The sequence below is a fragment of the Somniosus microcephalus genome, chromosome 13 (assembly GCF_052327205.1).
Source record: "Somniosus microcephalus isolate GS21.2 chromosome 13, FLI_Smic_1.0, whole genome shotgun sequence".
Taxonomy (NCBI): domain Eukaryota; kingdom Metazoa; phylum Chordata; class Chondrichthyes; order Squaliformes; family Somniosidae; genus Somniosus; species Somniosus microcephalus.
This window is the reverse complement of record NC_140999.1, coordinates 197,480,480-197,496,372: the sequence shown is the minus strand read 5'-3', so window position 1 is coordinate 197,496,372 and position 15,893 is coordinate 197,480,480. Positions and strand designations below refer to the sequence as shown.

Genomic DNA, 15,893 nt, shown 5'->3' with positions numbered 1-15,893 from the left:
AGTCTCTGCCCCATTATACCCGGTCCCTGCCCCATTATAGCCGGTCCCTGCCCCGTTATAGCCAGTCTCTGCCCCGTTATATCCGATCCCTGCCCCATTATATCCGGTCCCTGCCCCGTTATATCCGGTCCCTGCCCCATTATAGCCGGTCTCTGCCCCATTATATCCGATCCCTGCCCCGTTATATCCAGTCCCTGCCCCGTTATATCCAGTCTCTGCCCTGTTATATCCACTCCCTGCCCCGTTATATCCGGTCCCTGTCCCGTTATAACCAGTCTCTGCCCTGTTATACCCGGTCCCTGCCCCGTTATAGCCAGTCTCTGCCCTGTTATATCTGGTCCCTGACCCGTTATGTCCGGTCCCTGCTCCGTTATATCCGGTCCCTGCCCTGTTATAGCCAGTCTCTGCCCCATTATATCCGGTCCCTGCCCCGTTATAGCCGGTCTCTGCCCTGTTATATCCGATTCCTGCCCCGTTATATCCAGTCTCTGCCCCGTTATATCCAGTCCCTGCCCCGTTATATCCGGTCCCTGCCCCGTTATATCTAGTCCCTGCCCTGTTATATCTAGTCTCTGCCCCATTATATCCAGTCCCTGCCCCGTTATATCCAGTCCCTGCCCCGTTATAGCCAGTTTCTGCCCCGTTATATCCGGTCTCTGACCCGTTATATCCGGTCTCTGCCCTGTTATATCTGGTCCCTGCCCCGTTATAGCTGATCCCTTCCCCGTTATATCCGGTCACTGCCCCATTATAGCCAGTCTCTGCCCCATTATATCCGGTCCCTGCCCCGTTATATCCGGTCACTGCCCCGTTATAGCCAGTCTCTGCCTCGTTATATCCAGTCCCTGCCCCATTATAGCCGGTCTCTGCCCCATTATATCCGATCCCTGCCCCGTTATATCCAGTCCCTGCCCCGTTATATCCAGTCTCTGCCCCGTTATATCCAGTCCCTGCCCCGTTATATCCGGTCCCTGCCCCATTATAGCCAGTCTCTGCCCCATTATATCTGGTCCCTGCCCCATTATAGCCGGTCCCTGCCCCATTATATCCGGTCCCTGCCCTGTTATATCCGGTCTCTGCCCCGTTATATCTAGCCCCTGCCCCGTTATATCCGGTCTCTGCCCCATTATATCCAGTCTCTGCCCCTTTATAGCCGGCCTCTGACCCGTTATATCCGGTCTCTGCCCCATTATATCCAGTCCCTGCCCCGTTATATCTGGTCCCTGCCCCGTTATATCCAGTCTCTGCCCCGTTATATCCAGTGTCTGCCCCATTATATCCAGTCTCTGCCCCTTTATAGCCGGCCTCTGACCCGTTATATCCGGTCCCTGCCCCGTTATATCCGATCCCTGCCCTGTTATATCCGGTCCCTGCCCCGTTATATCCAGTCTCTGCCCTGTTATATCCAGTCTCTGCCCCGTTATATCCAGTCTCTGCCCCGTTATATCCAGTCTCTGCCCCGTTATAGCCAGTCTCTGCCCCGTTATAGCCAGTCTCTGCCCCGTTATAGCCAGTCTCTGCCCCGTTATAGCCAGTCTCTGCCCCATTATAGCCAGTCTCTGCCCCGTTATAGCCAGTCTCTGCCCCGTTATATCCGGTCCCTGCCCTGATATATCCGATCCCTGCCACCTTCACGGCACCCTGTGATTTTAGCTGCTTCCAGCAAGTACTCAGCATTGCCGTGTTGATGAGGCAGGAGACGCATTCTATGAGCACCCTGAGAACTTGGATCATCCTCAGATCGGAGAGTCTGGCATCAGGCAGCAAGGCCAAGGCTGCCAAATAGGTAGGCCTCCAACAGCAGCCAGAGTGCCCCAGTTCCCAGTGCTCCAGTTCCCAATGCCCAGCGCACAGTTCCCAATGCCCAGTTCCCAATGCCCAGTGCTCCAGTTCCCAGTGCCCCAGTTCCCAGTGCACAGTTCCCAGTGCCCCAGTTCCCAATGCCCCAGTTCCCAATGCCCAGTGCCCCAGTTCCCAATACCCAGTGCCCCAGTTCCTAATGCCCCAGTTCCCAATGCCCAATGCCCCAGTTCCCAATGCCCAGTGCTCCAGTTCCCAATGCCCCGTTCCCAATGCCCAGTGCCCCAGTTCCTAATGCCCCAGTTCCCAATGCCCAGTGCCCCAGTTCCCAATGCCCCGTTCCCAGTGCCCCAGTTCACAATGCCCAGTGCCCTAGTTCCCAGTGCCCTAGTTCCCAATGCCTAGTGCCCCAGTTCCTAGTGCTCCAGTTCCCAATGCCCCAGTTCCCAATGCCCTAGTGCACAGTTCCCAGAGCACAGTTCCCAGTGCCCTAGTTCCCAATGCCCAGTGCCCCAGTTCCCAATGCCCAGTGCCCCAGTACACAATGCCTAGTGCCCCAGTTCCCAGTGCCCCAGTTCCCGATGCCCAGTGCCCCAGTTCCCAATGCCCAGTTCCCAGTGCCCCAGTTCCCAATGCCCAGTGCCCTAGTTCCCAGTGCCCTAGTTCCCAATGCCTAGTGCCCCAGTTCCCAATGCCCAGTTCCCAATGCCCCAGTGCACTGTTCCCAGTGCCCCAGTTCCTAGTGCTCCAGTTCCCAGTGCCCCAGTTGCCAATGCCCCAGTGCACAGTTCCCAATGCCCAGTGCACAGTTCCCAGTTCCACGTGCTCCAGTTCCCAATGCCCTGTTCCTATGCCCCAGTTCCTAGTGCTCCAGTTCCCAATGCCCCAGTTCCCAATGCCCTAGTGCACAGTTCCCAGAGCACAGTTCCCAGTGCCCCAGTTCCCAATGCCCAGTGCACAGTTCCCAATGCGCAGTGCACAGTTCCCAGTGCCCCAGTTCCTAGTGCTCCAGTTCCCAATGCCCCAGTGCACAGTTCCCAATGCCCAGTTCCCAATGCCTAGTGCCCAGTGCTCCAGTTCCCAGTGATCCAGTTCCCAGTGCCCCAGTTCCCAGTGCACAGTTCCCAGTGCCCCAGTTCCCAATGCCCAGTGCCCCAGTTCCCAATGCCCAGTGCCGCACAGTTCCCAGTGCTCCAGTTCCCAATGCCCAGTGCTCCAGTTCCCAATGCCCAGTGCCCCAGTTCCCAATGCCCAGTGCCCCAGTTCCCAATGCCTAGTTCCCAGTGCTCCAGTTCCCAGTGCTGCAGTTCCCAGCGCCCCAGTTCCCAGTGCTCCAGTTCCCAATGCCCCAGTGCACAGTTCCCAATGTCCAGTGCACAGTTCCCAATGCCTAGTGCCCAGTGCTCCAGTTCCCAGTGCTGCAGTTCCCAGCACCCCAGTTCCCAGTGCTTCAGTTCCCAGTGATCCAGTTCCCAGTGCCCCAGTGCACAGTTCCCAGTGCTCCAGTTCCCAATGCCCAGTGCCCCAGTTCCCAATGCCCAGTGCCGCACAGTTCCCAGTGCTCCAGTTCCCAATGCCCAGTGCTCCAGTTCCCAATGCCCAGTGCCCCAGTTCCCAATGCCCAGTGCCCCAGTTCCCAATGCCTAGTTCCCAGTGCTCCAGTTCCTAGTGCTGCAGTTCCCAGTGCCCCAGTGCTCCAGTTCCCAGTGATCCAGTTCCCAGTGCCCCAGTTCCCAATGCCCCAGTGCGCAGTTCCCCATGTCCAGTGCACAGTTCCCAATGCCTGGTGCCCAGTGCTCCAGTTCCCAGTGCTGCAGTTCCCAGCACCCCAGTTCCCAGTGCTCCAGTTCCCAGTGATCCAGTTCCCAGTGCCCCAGTGCACAGTTCCCAGTGCTCCAGTTCCCAATGCCCAGTGCCCCAGTTCCCAATGCCCAGTGCCCCAGTGCACAGTTCCCAATGCTCCAGTTCCCAATACCCAGTGCTCCAGTTCCCAATGCCCAGTGCCCCAGTTCCCAATGCCCAGTGCCCCAGTTCCTAATGCCCCAGTTCTTAATGCTTTAGTTCCCAATGCCAAGTGCCCCAGTTCCCAATGCCCAGTGCCCCAGTTCCCAGTGCCCAGTTCCCAATGCCCAGTGCCCCAATTCCCAATGCCCACTGCCCCAGTTCACAATGCCTAGTGCCCCACTTCCCAATGCCCAGTGCCCCAGTTCCCAATGCCCAGTGCCCCAGTTCCCAATAGAAACATAGAAACATAGAAGATAGGAGCAGGAGTAGGCCATTCAGCCCCTCGAGCCTGCGCTGCCATTCAATGAGATCATGGCTGATCATCCAAACTCAGTACCCGGTCCCTGCTTTCTCCCCATATCCCTTGATCCTTTTAGCCTTAAGAAATATATCTAACTCCTTCTTGAATATATTTAATGAATTGGCCTCAACTGCCTTCTGCGGCAGAGAATTCCACAGGTTCACCACTCTCTGGGTGAAGAAATTCCTCCTCATCTCTGTCCTAAATGGCTTACCCCTTATCCTTAGACTGTGACCCCTGGTTCTGGACTCCCCTGCCATCGGCAACTTCCTTCCTGCATCCAGTCTATCTAGACCTGTTAGAATTTTACAAGTTTCAATGAGATCCCCTCTCATTCTTCTGAACTCCAGCGAGTATAAGCCCAATCGACCCAATCTCTCCTCATACGTCATTCCTGCCATCCCAGGTATCAGTCTGGTGAATGTTCGCTGCACTCCCTCCATGGCAAGAACATCCTTCCTCAGATAAGGCGACCAAAACTGCACACAATACTCAAGGTGTGGTCTCACCAAGGCCTGTACAACTGCAGCAAGACATCCTTGTTCCTGTACTCGAACCCTCTCGCTATGAAGGCCAACATACCATTTGCCTTCTTAACCGCCTGCTGCACCTGCATGCTTACCTTCAGCGACTGGTGCACAAGGACACCCAGGTCTCGTTGCACTTCCCCTTCTCCCAATCTATTGCCGTTCAGATAATAATCTGTCTTCCTGTTTTTGCCACCAAAGTGGATAACCTCACATTTATCCACATTATACTGCATCTGCCATGCATCTGCCCAATCACCCAACCTGTCCAAATCATACTGGAGTTTCTCGGCACCTACTCACAGCACACACGCCCACCCAGCTTTGTGTCATCTGCAAACTTGGAGGTATTACATCTAGCTCCCTCGTCTAGATCATTGATATATATTGTGAATAGCTGGGGTCCTAGGACCGATCCCTGCAGTACCCCACTAGTCACTGCCTGCCACTCGGAAAAAGACCCGTTTATTCCAACTCTTTCCTTCCTGTCTGCCAACCAGTTCTCTATCCAAGTCAGTACCTTGCCCCCAATCCCATGTGCCTTAACTTTCCATGCTAATCTCTTATGCGGGACCTTATCGAAAGCCTTCTGAAAGTTCAAATACACCACATCCACTGGTTCTCCCTTATCTATTCTACCAGTTACATCCTCAACAAATTCCAGTAGATTAGTCAAGCACGAGTTACCTTTTGTAAATCCATGTTGACTTTGTCCAATCCTGTCACTGTTTTCCAAGTGCTCTGCTATTACATCTTTTATAATGGACTCTAGCATTTTCCCCACTACCGATGTCAGGCTTACCGGTCTATAATTCCCCGTTTTCTCTCTACCACCTTTTTTGAATAGTGTAACATTAGCTACCCTCCAATCCATGGGAACTGTTCCAGAGTCTATAGAATTTTGGAAGATGACCAGCAATGCATCTACTATTTCTAGGGCCACTTCCTTAAGTACCCTAGGCTGTAGATTATCAGGCCCTGGGGATTTATCGGCCTTCAATCCTGTCCATTTCCCTAACACCATTTCCCTACAAATACTGATTTCATTCAGTTCCTCCCTCTCATTAGACCCTATGTTCCCCGACATCTCTGGGAGGTTATTTGTGTCCTCCTTTGTGAAGACAGAACCAAAGTATATATTTAATTGGTCTGCCATTTCTTTGTTCCCCATTATAAATTCCCCTGATTCTGACTGCAAGGGACTGACGCTTGACTTCACCAATCTTTTTCTCTTCACATATCTATAGAAGCTTTTACAGTCAGTTTTTATGTTCCGTGCAAGCTTACTCTCATACTCTATTTTCCCCCTCTTAATTAATCCCTTTGTCCTCCTTTGCTGAATCCTAAACTGCTCCCAATTCTCAGGTTTACTGCTTTTTCTGGCCAATTTATATGTCCTCTCCTTGGATCTTATGCTATCCCTAATTTCCCTTGTTAGCCACGGTTGAGTCACCTTTTTATTTTATTTTTATGCCAAACAGGGATGAACAAATTCTGCAGTTCATCCATGCGATCTTTAAATGTTTGCCATTGCCCATCCACCGTCAACCCTTTGAGTGACATTCCCCAATCAATCCTACCCAACTCGCGCCTCATACCATCGTAGTTTCCTTTATTTAAATTCAGGACCCTAGTCTCTGAGTCAAATACTTCACTCTCCATCTTAATGAAGAATTCTATCATATTATGGTCGCTCCGCCCCAAGGGGCCTCGCAAAACAAGATTGCTAATTATTCCTTTCTCATTACATAATACCCAGTCTAAGATGGCCTGATCTCTAGTTGGTTCCTCGACATATTGGTCCAGGAAATCATCTCGTAAACACTCCAGGAATTCCTCCTCCACAGTATTGTTACTAATTTGGTTGGCCCAATCTATATGTAGATTAAAGTCACCCATGATAACTGCTGTGCCCTTATTGCACGCGTCTCTAATTTCCCATTTAATGCCATCCCCAACCTCTGCATTACTGTTTGGGGGTCTGTATACAACTCCCACTAACGTTTTCTGCCCCTTGGTATTTCTCAGCTCTACCCATACAGATTCCACATCATCAGAGCTAATATCCTTCCTTACAATTGTGTTAATCTCCTCTTTAACCAGCAATGCTACCCCACCTGCTTTTCCTTTTTGCCTGTCTTTCCTGTATATTGAATACCCCTGGATGTTGAGTTCCCAGCCTTGGTCACCCTGGAGCCATGTTTCCATAATCCCAATCATATCATATCCGTTTACATGTATTTGCACAGCTAATTCATCCACCTTATTACGAATGCTCCTCGCATTAAGACACAAAGCCTTCAGGCTTGTTTTTTTAACACTCTTAGACCTTTTAGAATTATTATTTACTGTGACCATGTTTGATTTAAACCCTTGATTTCTATGACTGCCACTTTTGCTTTTCTCCTTCCTGTCTTTTGCTTCTATCGTTGTTTCCCTTTCCTCTGTCTCCCTGCACAGGTTCCCAACCCCCTGCCATTTTAGTTTAAACCCTCCCCCTGAGCACTAGCAAACACTCCCCCTAGGACATCGGTCCCTGTCCTGCCCAGGTGCAAACCATCCAGTTTGTACTGGTCCCACCTCCCCCAGAACCGGTTCCAAAATCCCAGGAATTTGAATCCCTCCCCATTGCACCATTCCTCTAGCCACATATTCATCTGAAATATCCTTCTATTTCTACTCTGACTAGCACGTGGCACTGGTAGCAATCCTGAAATTACTACCTTTGAGGTCCTATTTTTTAATTTACCTCCTAACTCCCTATATTCAGCTTTAAGGACCTCATCCTGGTTTTTACCTATATCATTGGTACCTATATGCACCACGACAACTGGCTGTTCACCCTCCCCTTCCCAAATGCTCTGCAGCCGCTCTGAGACATCGTTGACCCTTGCACCAGGGAGGCAACATACCATCCTGGAGTCTCGTTTGTGGCTGCAGAAACGCCTATCTATTCCCCTTACAATAGAATCCCCTATTACTATAGCTCTCCCACTCTATTTCCTCCCGTCCTGTGCAGCAGAACCACCCATGGTGCTAGGAAGTTGGCTGCTGTTGTATCTGTTTGAATGCCCAGCTCCCAATGCCCACTGCCCCAGTTCCCAATGCCCCAGTGCACAGTTCCCAATGCCCAGTTCTCAGTGCCCCAGATCCTAGTGCTCCAGTACCCAGTGCTCCAGTTCCCAATGCCCCAGTGCAGTTCCCAATGCCCAGTGCAGTTCCTCGTGCTCCAGTTCCATGCCCCAGTTCCCAATGCCCAGTGCAGTTCCCAGTGCCCCAGTTCCTAGTCCCCCAGTTCCCAATGTCCAGTGCACAGTTCCCAGTGCCCCAGTTCCCAATGCCCAGTGCACAGTTCCCAATGCCCAGTGCACAGTTCCCAATGCCCAGTGCAGTTCCCAATGCCCAGTGCCCCAGTTCCCAATGCCCAGTTCCCAGTGCCCCAGTTCCCAATGCCCCAGTGCGCAGTTCCCAACGCCCAGTGCACTGTTCCCAATGCCCAGTGCCCCAGTTCCCAATGCCCAGTGCACTGTTCCCAATGCCCAGTGCCCCAGTTCCCAATGCCCAGTGCACTGTTCCCAATGCCCCAGTTCCCAATGCCCAGTGCACTGTTCCCAATGCCCCAGTTCCCAATGCCCAGTGCACTGTTCCCAATGCCCCAGTTCCCAATGCCCAGTTCCCAGTGCCCCAGTTCCCAATGTCCAGTGCGCAGTTCCCAATGCCCAATGCTCCAGTTCCCAGTGCACAGTTCCCAATGCCCAGTGCTCCAGTTCCCAGTGCACAGTTCCCAATGCCCAGTGCTCCAGTTCCCAGTGCACAGTTCCCAATGTCCAGTGCACAGTTCCCAACGCCCAGTGCTCCAGTTCCCAGTGCTCCAGTTCCCAGCGCCCAGACTGGGACATTACTCCTGACTTCGCCCTCTAGTCCTGGTGCAAGGTCTGAGCGGGACGAGGCGACTGGTGCTATTAAAGGCCCCGATCACCAAACTCTAGCCGAGCTCAGTCTGGACAGATGGAGACACCCGTGCGATGAGGTAAGATAGAAAGAAATACTTGCAAATATATGCATTTGGGGCCAGGGTGATGACTTTTGGGCCCTGAATCTCTTTTGTACAGTCCTACAATCACTCATTGGTGCACATCAAATTTCAATATTTTATTTGAAAGCCATGTGACCCGTCCCTCACCCTCCCAGACTTTTTCAATTCAGCTTTTCTGGAAATAAAGACCCACAGGAGAGGCGATGGAACAAATTAAATGTCATCAGATTTCAAAATCTTCGTAAGTAAAGTGAATCTTTTCAATTTTCCCCTCAAACAGCTCTTTATTGGATCAGTTCAAACAAAATCTACGAGAGGCACAATATTTGGAGAAGAGAAAATAGATAAAGACGTGGGATCGGAAGAAATATCATAAAGTGCGGAAAAAACACAGCAGTGGCCCGGGCTTGTGACTGAGTCCAGGTTAATACTCCGAGTGCAATCATTCAGCGAATGCAGGCAGGATCATAAAATCACACAGTACAGGAGGCCATTCGGCCCATCCTGCCTGTGCCGGCTCTTTGAAAGAGTTCTCCAATTAGTCCCACTCCCCCGCTCTTCCCCCAGAACCCTGTATTTTTTTTTCCTTTTCAAGTATTTATCCAATTCCCTTTTGAAAGTTACTATTGAATCTGCTTCCACCGCCCTTTCAGGCAGCGCGTTCCAGATATTTGAGCCTTTTGTTTTTATTTCAGATTTCCGGCGTTTACAGTCTGTGTTTCTCTCACTGAGTGACCTGCATTTCTAGCACTTTACAATCTTACTTTGAGTTTAATTTAGTTACAGAAATGAATGAAAACGATTCCCAATTTAGGAGGCTGTGTTATGTGGGTGTCGGAAACCCTTCAGCACCTGGTCCTTGTGGGTAAGCTGTGCAAACCCAAACTGTGAGGCTCCCAGGATGTTGGACCATTGGGGCATCATTAGTTACTCCGATCCTGTGCTCACCTGATGTTTACACTGTGCAGTAACGTCACTGGATGGTGATGAGCAGGGGGACCTGGGCCCCGTCTCCTCCCTCCGGGAGCTTCTCAGGGCGAGGGAGGGAGGGGCTTCGCTGGATGGAGCAGAGCGGAATGGGGAAGGCAGGTTAGCTGAGTAAATGCAAAGCTCAGTCCCGGATGTGTGTAGGGTAAGGGCAGAGGCAGAGAGGGAGGGAGACGGGGCAGGCGATGTGAGTCCCAGAGGCTGCCAGACAGTCTCGCTTTAAGACGGGAGCCTGCGCAGAGCCGGGCAGCGGAGACACGGACTCTGCAGAGAAATCAAAGGGGAGAAGGAGAGGAGCTGGATCCGGAACCGGGAGCAGTACCGGAGCGAGCCCGGGACCAGGAGCAGACCGGGAGCCCGGGGCGATGGCGGGGGCCGGAGCCGGAGCCGGAGCCGGGGACCCGAGGAGGAGAGGAGGGAGAGCCGTCTTGTCCTGGAGGACCTGCTATCTGCAGGCGGTGCTTTGGTTGCTCTCGGTGTGTGGAGAAGAAAGGACCTTCATCGTGGAGGTAGGCGGCGGGGGGAGCCCGGTCCCGAACCGCAAACCTCCCCGGCCCCGGATGGACAATACATTGACCGGGGGCCGTGCGATCTGTGCCCACTCCACCGGCACCGCTTCATCTCAGAGCGGGGCGCCGAGGTTAGCGGGAGCTTTGTGCGATGGCAGGGCTGGGCTGGCTTTGGGGCTATCTGAGTTGAGGGTTTGCAGCATTGACTGGGCTCGGATTTGGGCTGGGTTGAGCTGGGGTTGGGCTGGGTTGAGTTGAGCTGGGGTTGGGCTGGGTTGAGCTGGGGTTGGGTTGGATTGAGCTGGGTTGGGGCTGGGCTGGGTTGGATTGAGTTGGGTGGGGTTGAGCTGGGTTGGATTGAGCTGGGGCTGGGTTGGATTGAGCTGGGGTTGAGCTGGGTTGGGGTTGGGCTGGGTTGAGCTGGGGCTGGATTGGGTTGGGGCTGGGCTAGGTTGAGCTGGGTTGGGTTGGATTGAGCTGGGGTTGAGTTGGGGCTGGGCTAGGTTGGGTTGGGTTGGGTTGGATTGAGCTGGGTTGAGTTGGGGCTGGGTTGAGTTGGATTGGATTGGGCTGGGTTGAGCTGGGCTGGGTTTGATTGAGCTGGCTGGTCTGGGCTGGGTTGGATTGAGCTGGGATTGAGCTGGCTGGGCTGGGCTGGATTCCCATGGGTAGTTTGCAGCGTGTGCTGGGAGAGTGCTGACTGAGCCTGAGATGTTGTGGGCTTTGTGTCTGGGCTGTGTAGATTGCGGGGATGAGCGGCACTCTCCTGCTGCCTGGGCCCGCCTGATGTGCTGCAGTTTTGCATCCCGATAAATTGCAGATGTTTCTCCCCCTCCCAACAAAAGACATCCAGGAACCGGGCTATAAATAGCAGAGTGGGCGTGAGCCGGGGACAAGGGCTTGTTCTGTCTCAAGATAATTATACACAAATAATTTTGATGCTATTTTAATAAACCGAATTGATCGGAGGTTGTTCAATGTGGCGATTCTGTGAATGAAAGGCAGAGGTGGCGGAGTGTGCGAGCTGATTGCAGAAACAGGACACGATTCCCGGTGTAATCCTGAACAGAGACTGCGCTCAGCTCCCGGCACAACCGCCCTCCCCAGCTGTTTTTTTCTTCTATTTGAACCGGATCGCTGCTTAATGCAATGGATTCCGTCCATTTAGACACTGTGCACTGTCCCAGATAGGTACTGTAGATGGATCTGAAATGGTTAGCAAGGTGATGTATTAGTAATTTCCTATATTGTGTTTTACAATGGCTGCATGTTACTGTTTATAATTTCGAGGTGTCACATCTCAGGAGTGCAACCTCTGGGATCAATCCACAGCGGGAGCTCCAGCTGTCAAGAGCACAGTCTCTTTCCCTGTCTGTGATGGGGTGTGTGTGTATTAATTCCAATTCCTATGTCTGGCAGTCTTTGAGTCAGGGTAGCTTTGTGAGAAAGTATGTTGTCTCCCTGAAGTAGTCCTAGTGACCGATTGATGGGAGTGTCCTTGTGGAGAATGGAACCTACCCAAGGTGACCTCTTCACTTGAACCACATTTGATCTTGGTATATTTTTATAAAACACTAGCGCCGTACAATGTTGGAATGGATGGTTAGTGACTGTAGTTTATTGAAAATCAGCTGTAATCTGTAGCTCCCTTGGTAGCTCAAGTAATCAATGTGTTGGCAGAGTGTGGGATTGACCACCCGACTGGCCAGGGTCACAGGTCGAACCCTGGCCGGGGCAGTTGGAGATCTCAGCCAGGATTAACCCTGTGAGCTGCAATAGTCAGCTTCAGTGTCCTGAGTTAGCCAGCAAAAACAATCTATTTTCCCACTTCTGATTGGGAACAAAGATTCACTAGATTGATTCCTGGGATGAGGGGATTGTCCTATGAGGAGAGATTGAGTAGACTAGCGCTATATTCCCTAAAGTTTAGAATAATGAGAGGTGATCTCATTGAAACGTTAAAAATTCTTAGAGGGCTTGACAGGGTAGATGATGAGAGGCTGTTTCCCATGGCTGGAGAGTCTAGAATTAGGGGTCACAGACTTAGAATAAGGGGTCAGGACTGAGATGAGGAGAAATTTCCTCAGAGGGTTGTGAATCTTTGGAATTCTCTGCCCCAGAGGGCTGTGGAGGCTCAGTTGTTGAGTATATTCAAGGCCGAGATTAATAGCTTTTTGGTTACTAAGGGAATTAAGGGATATGGGGATAGTGGAGGGAGGTGGAGTTGAGGTAGCAGATCAGCCATGATCTTACTGAACGGCGGAGCAGGCTCGAGGGGTGTTTGACCTACTCCTGCTCCTGTTTCTTAAGTTATGTTCTTCAGTGACTACGTGTTTGTCAATAATAAAAACAGAAAATGCTGGAAATACTCAGCAGGTCAGGCAGCATCTGTGGAGAGAAAAATAGAGTTAACGTTTCAGGTCAATGACCTTTCATCAGAAGTGGAAAAAGTTAGAGAGATAGCAGATTTTAAGCAAGTGCATGGGCAGGGAAAGTGGGGAGGGGAGGAAAGAACAAAGGGGAAGGCAGGAGAGATTAATACAAAAGGCATGATTGTACAAAGCAAAAGGAGATGGTAATGGGACAAGTAAAGAAACAAAAGAAGGGTCTGGAGGAGGTGTGTAAATGGGAATAGCAGTTTCAGCTGCCATCTGAAAAAATGGGGGCAGAAGTTATGATCTGAAATTGTTGAACTCAATGTTGAGTCCAGAAGGCTGTAAAGTGCCTGATCGAAAGGTGAGGTGCTGTTCCTCAAGCTTACGCTGAGCTTCATTGGAAGAGGCCGAGGACAGAGTGGGAGTGGAGCAGAGAATTAAAGTGACGGGACAGGAAGCTCAGGGTCACGCTTGCAGACTGAACGGACGTATACTGCAAAGCGGTCACCCAATCTGCGTTTGGTCTCCCCGATGTAGAGCAGACCGCATTGTGAGCAGCGAATACAGTATATTAAATTGCAAGAAGTACGAGTAAATCGCTGTTGCACCTGGAAGGGGTGTTTGGGGCCCTGGACAGTGGGAAGGGAGGAGGTAAAAGAGCAGGTGTTGCATCTCCTGCGCTTGCACAGGAAGGTGCCATGGGAAGGGGTGTTGGGGTGATTGAGGAGTGCACCAGGGTATCTCGGAGGGAACAGTCCCTTTATTTCAGATTTCCAGCATCCGCAATATTTTGCTTTTGTATGTGTTTGCCGATGTTGGATTAGAATAGGAATAAACCAGAAGATCCAGCAGCTGCTGGTAATCGAAGTCTAGGCTCACACATGAAAAATGACCACCCACACAGTGCTGGAAGCTCATAGAATCACAACCCAGCCGGACCAGTACCATAACCCCCAACTCCCTATAAACCCAGCAGGATCAGTACCATAACCCCCAACTCCCTATAAACCCAGCAGGATCAGTATCATAACCCCCAACTCCCTATAAACCCAGCAGGATCAGTACCATAACCCCCAACTCCCTATAAACCCAGCAGGATCAGTATCATAACCCCCAACTCCCTATAAACCCAGCAGGATCAGTACCATAACCCCCAACTCCCTATAAACCCAGCAGGATCAGTACCATAACCCCCAACTCCCTATAAACCCAGCAGGATCAGTACCATAACCCCCAACTCCCTATAAACCCAGCAGGATCAGTACCATAACCCCCAACTCCCTATAAACCCAGCAGGATCAGTACCATAACCCCCAACTCCCTATAAACCCAGCAGGATCAGTACCATAACCCCCAACTCCCTATAAACCCAGCAGGATCAGTACCATAACCCCCAACTCCCTATAAACCCAGCAGGATCAGTACCATAACCCCCAACTCCCTATAAACCCAGCAGGATCAGTACCATAACCCCCAACTCCCTATAAACCCAGCAGGACCAGTACCATAACTCCCAACTCCCTATAAACCCAGCAGGATCAGTACCATAACCCCCAACTCCCTATAAACCCAGCAGGATCAGTACCATAACACCCTCTAAAGGTTTAGTGTAACTTCCTTGCTTTTGTACTCTATTCCTCTATTTATAAAGCCATGGATTCCATATGCCTTTTTAACAGCCTTTTCAACTTGTCCTGCCACCTTCAAAGACTTGTGCACGTACTCCCTGAGGCCTCTCTCTTCCTGCACCTCCTTTAAATTGTACCATTTAGTTTTTATTGCCTCGCCTCTCATTCTTCCTACCAAAATGTATCACCCCACACTTCTGCGTTAAATTTCACCTGCCATGTGTCTGCCCATTTCACCAGTCTATGTCCTCCTAAAGTCTGTTACTATCCTCCTCACTGTTGACTACATTTCTGAGTTTTGTATCATCTGCAAACTTTGAAATTATGCCCTGTATACCCAATTCCAGGTTATTAATAAATATCAAAGAGCAGTGGACCTAATCTACGTTCCCGCTAAGCTGAGCGGCCGCGCCGCGGTTTGGAGGCTCCACGCAGGCCGCTTTACAATGGAAATAACCGCGCATGCGCAAGAAATTGAATGGCCCCCGCACCCAAAAAAAAATACAGGGAACATTGGTCCTAATACCGACCCCTGGGGAACACCATTATATACTTCCCGCCAATTTGGAAAAACAACTGTTCACCACTACTCTCTGCTTACTGTCCCTTAGCCAATTTCGTATCCACGCAGCCGCTGTCCTTTAATCCTATGGGCTTCAATTTTGCTAACAAGTCTATTATGTGGTACTTTGTCAAACACCTTTTTGAAAGTACACATACACAATATCAACCCTCAGAGTCAGAGTTATACAGCACAGAAAGAGACCCTTCAGCCCATCGTGCCCGTGCCGGCCATCAAGCCCTGTCTATTCTAATCCCATTTTCCAGCACTTGGTCCGTAGCCCTGTATGCGATGGCGTTTCAAGGACTCATCTAAATGCTTCTTGAATGTTGTGAGGGATCCTGCCTCTACCACCCTTTCAGGCAGTGAGTTCTAGATTCCAACCACCCTCTGGATGAAAACGTTTTTCCTCAAATCCCCTCTAAACCTCCTGCCCCTTACCTTGAAACTATGCCCCCTGGTTATTGATCCTGCTACTAAGGGGAAAAGTTCCTTTCTATCTATGCCCCTCATAATTTTGTACACCTCAATCAGGTCCCCCCTCAGCCCTTCTCTGCTCTAAGGAAAACAATCCCAGCCTGTCCAGTCTCTCTTCCTAGCTGAAGCACTCCAGCCCAGGTAACATCCTGGTGAATCTCCTCTGCACCCTCTCCAATGCAATCACATCCTTCCTATAGTGTGGCGACCAGAACTGCACACAGTATTCCAGCTCTGGCCTAACTAGCGTTTTGTACAGTTCCATCGTAACCACCCTGCTCTTGCATTCTATGCCTCGGCTAATGAAAGCAAGTATCCCATATGCCTTTTTAACCACCTTATCTACCTGTCCTGCTACCTTCAGGGATCTATGTACATGCACACCAAGGTCCCTCTGATCCTCTGTCCTTCCCAGGGTCCTACCATTCATTGTGTATTCCCTTCCAGTCACAAAAACAACCTTCCACCATCACCCTCTGCCTCCTGCCACTAAGCCAATTTTGGATCCAATGTGCCAAATTGCCCTGGATCCCATGGGCTCTTACCTTCTTGACCAGTCTCCCATGCGGGACTTTGTCAAAAGCCTTACTGAAGTCCACGTAGACTACATCAACTGCACTACCCTCATCCACACACCTAGTCACCCCCTCGAAAAATTCAATCAAATTGGTTAGACATGATCGCCCC

General features: G+C 51.0%; 1 protein-coding gene across 1 annotated transcript in view; it reads left to right on the top strand.

Moving 5' to 3' along the window:
• Positions 1–9,734: 9,734 nt before the first annotated feature.
• Positions 9,735–15,893, top strand: part of mmp24 (matrix metallopeptidase 24) — a 168,682-nt gene continuing 162,523 nt past the window's right edge. The window contains exon 1 of the mRNA XM_086004301.1: positions 9,735–10,164. Within this exon, the coding sequence (XP_085860427.1) occupies positions 10,021–10,164 (144 nt within the window). The 5' untranslated portion in view covers positions 9,735–10,020. The remainder of the gene's footprint in view (positions 10,165–15,893) is intronic.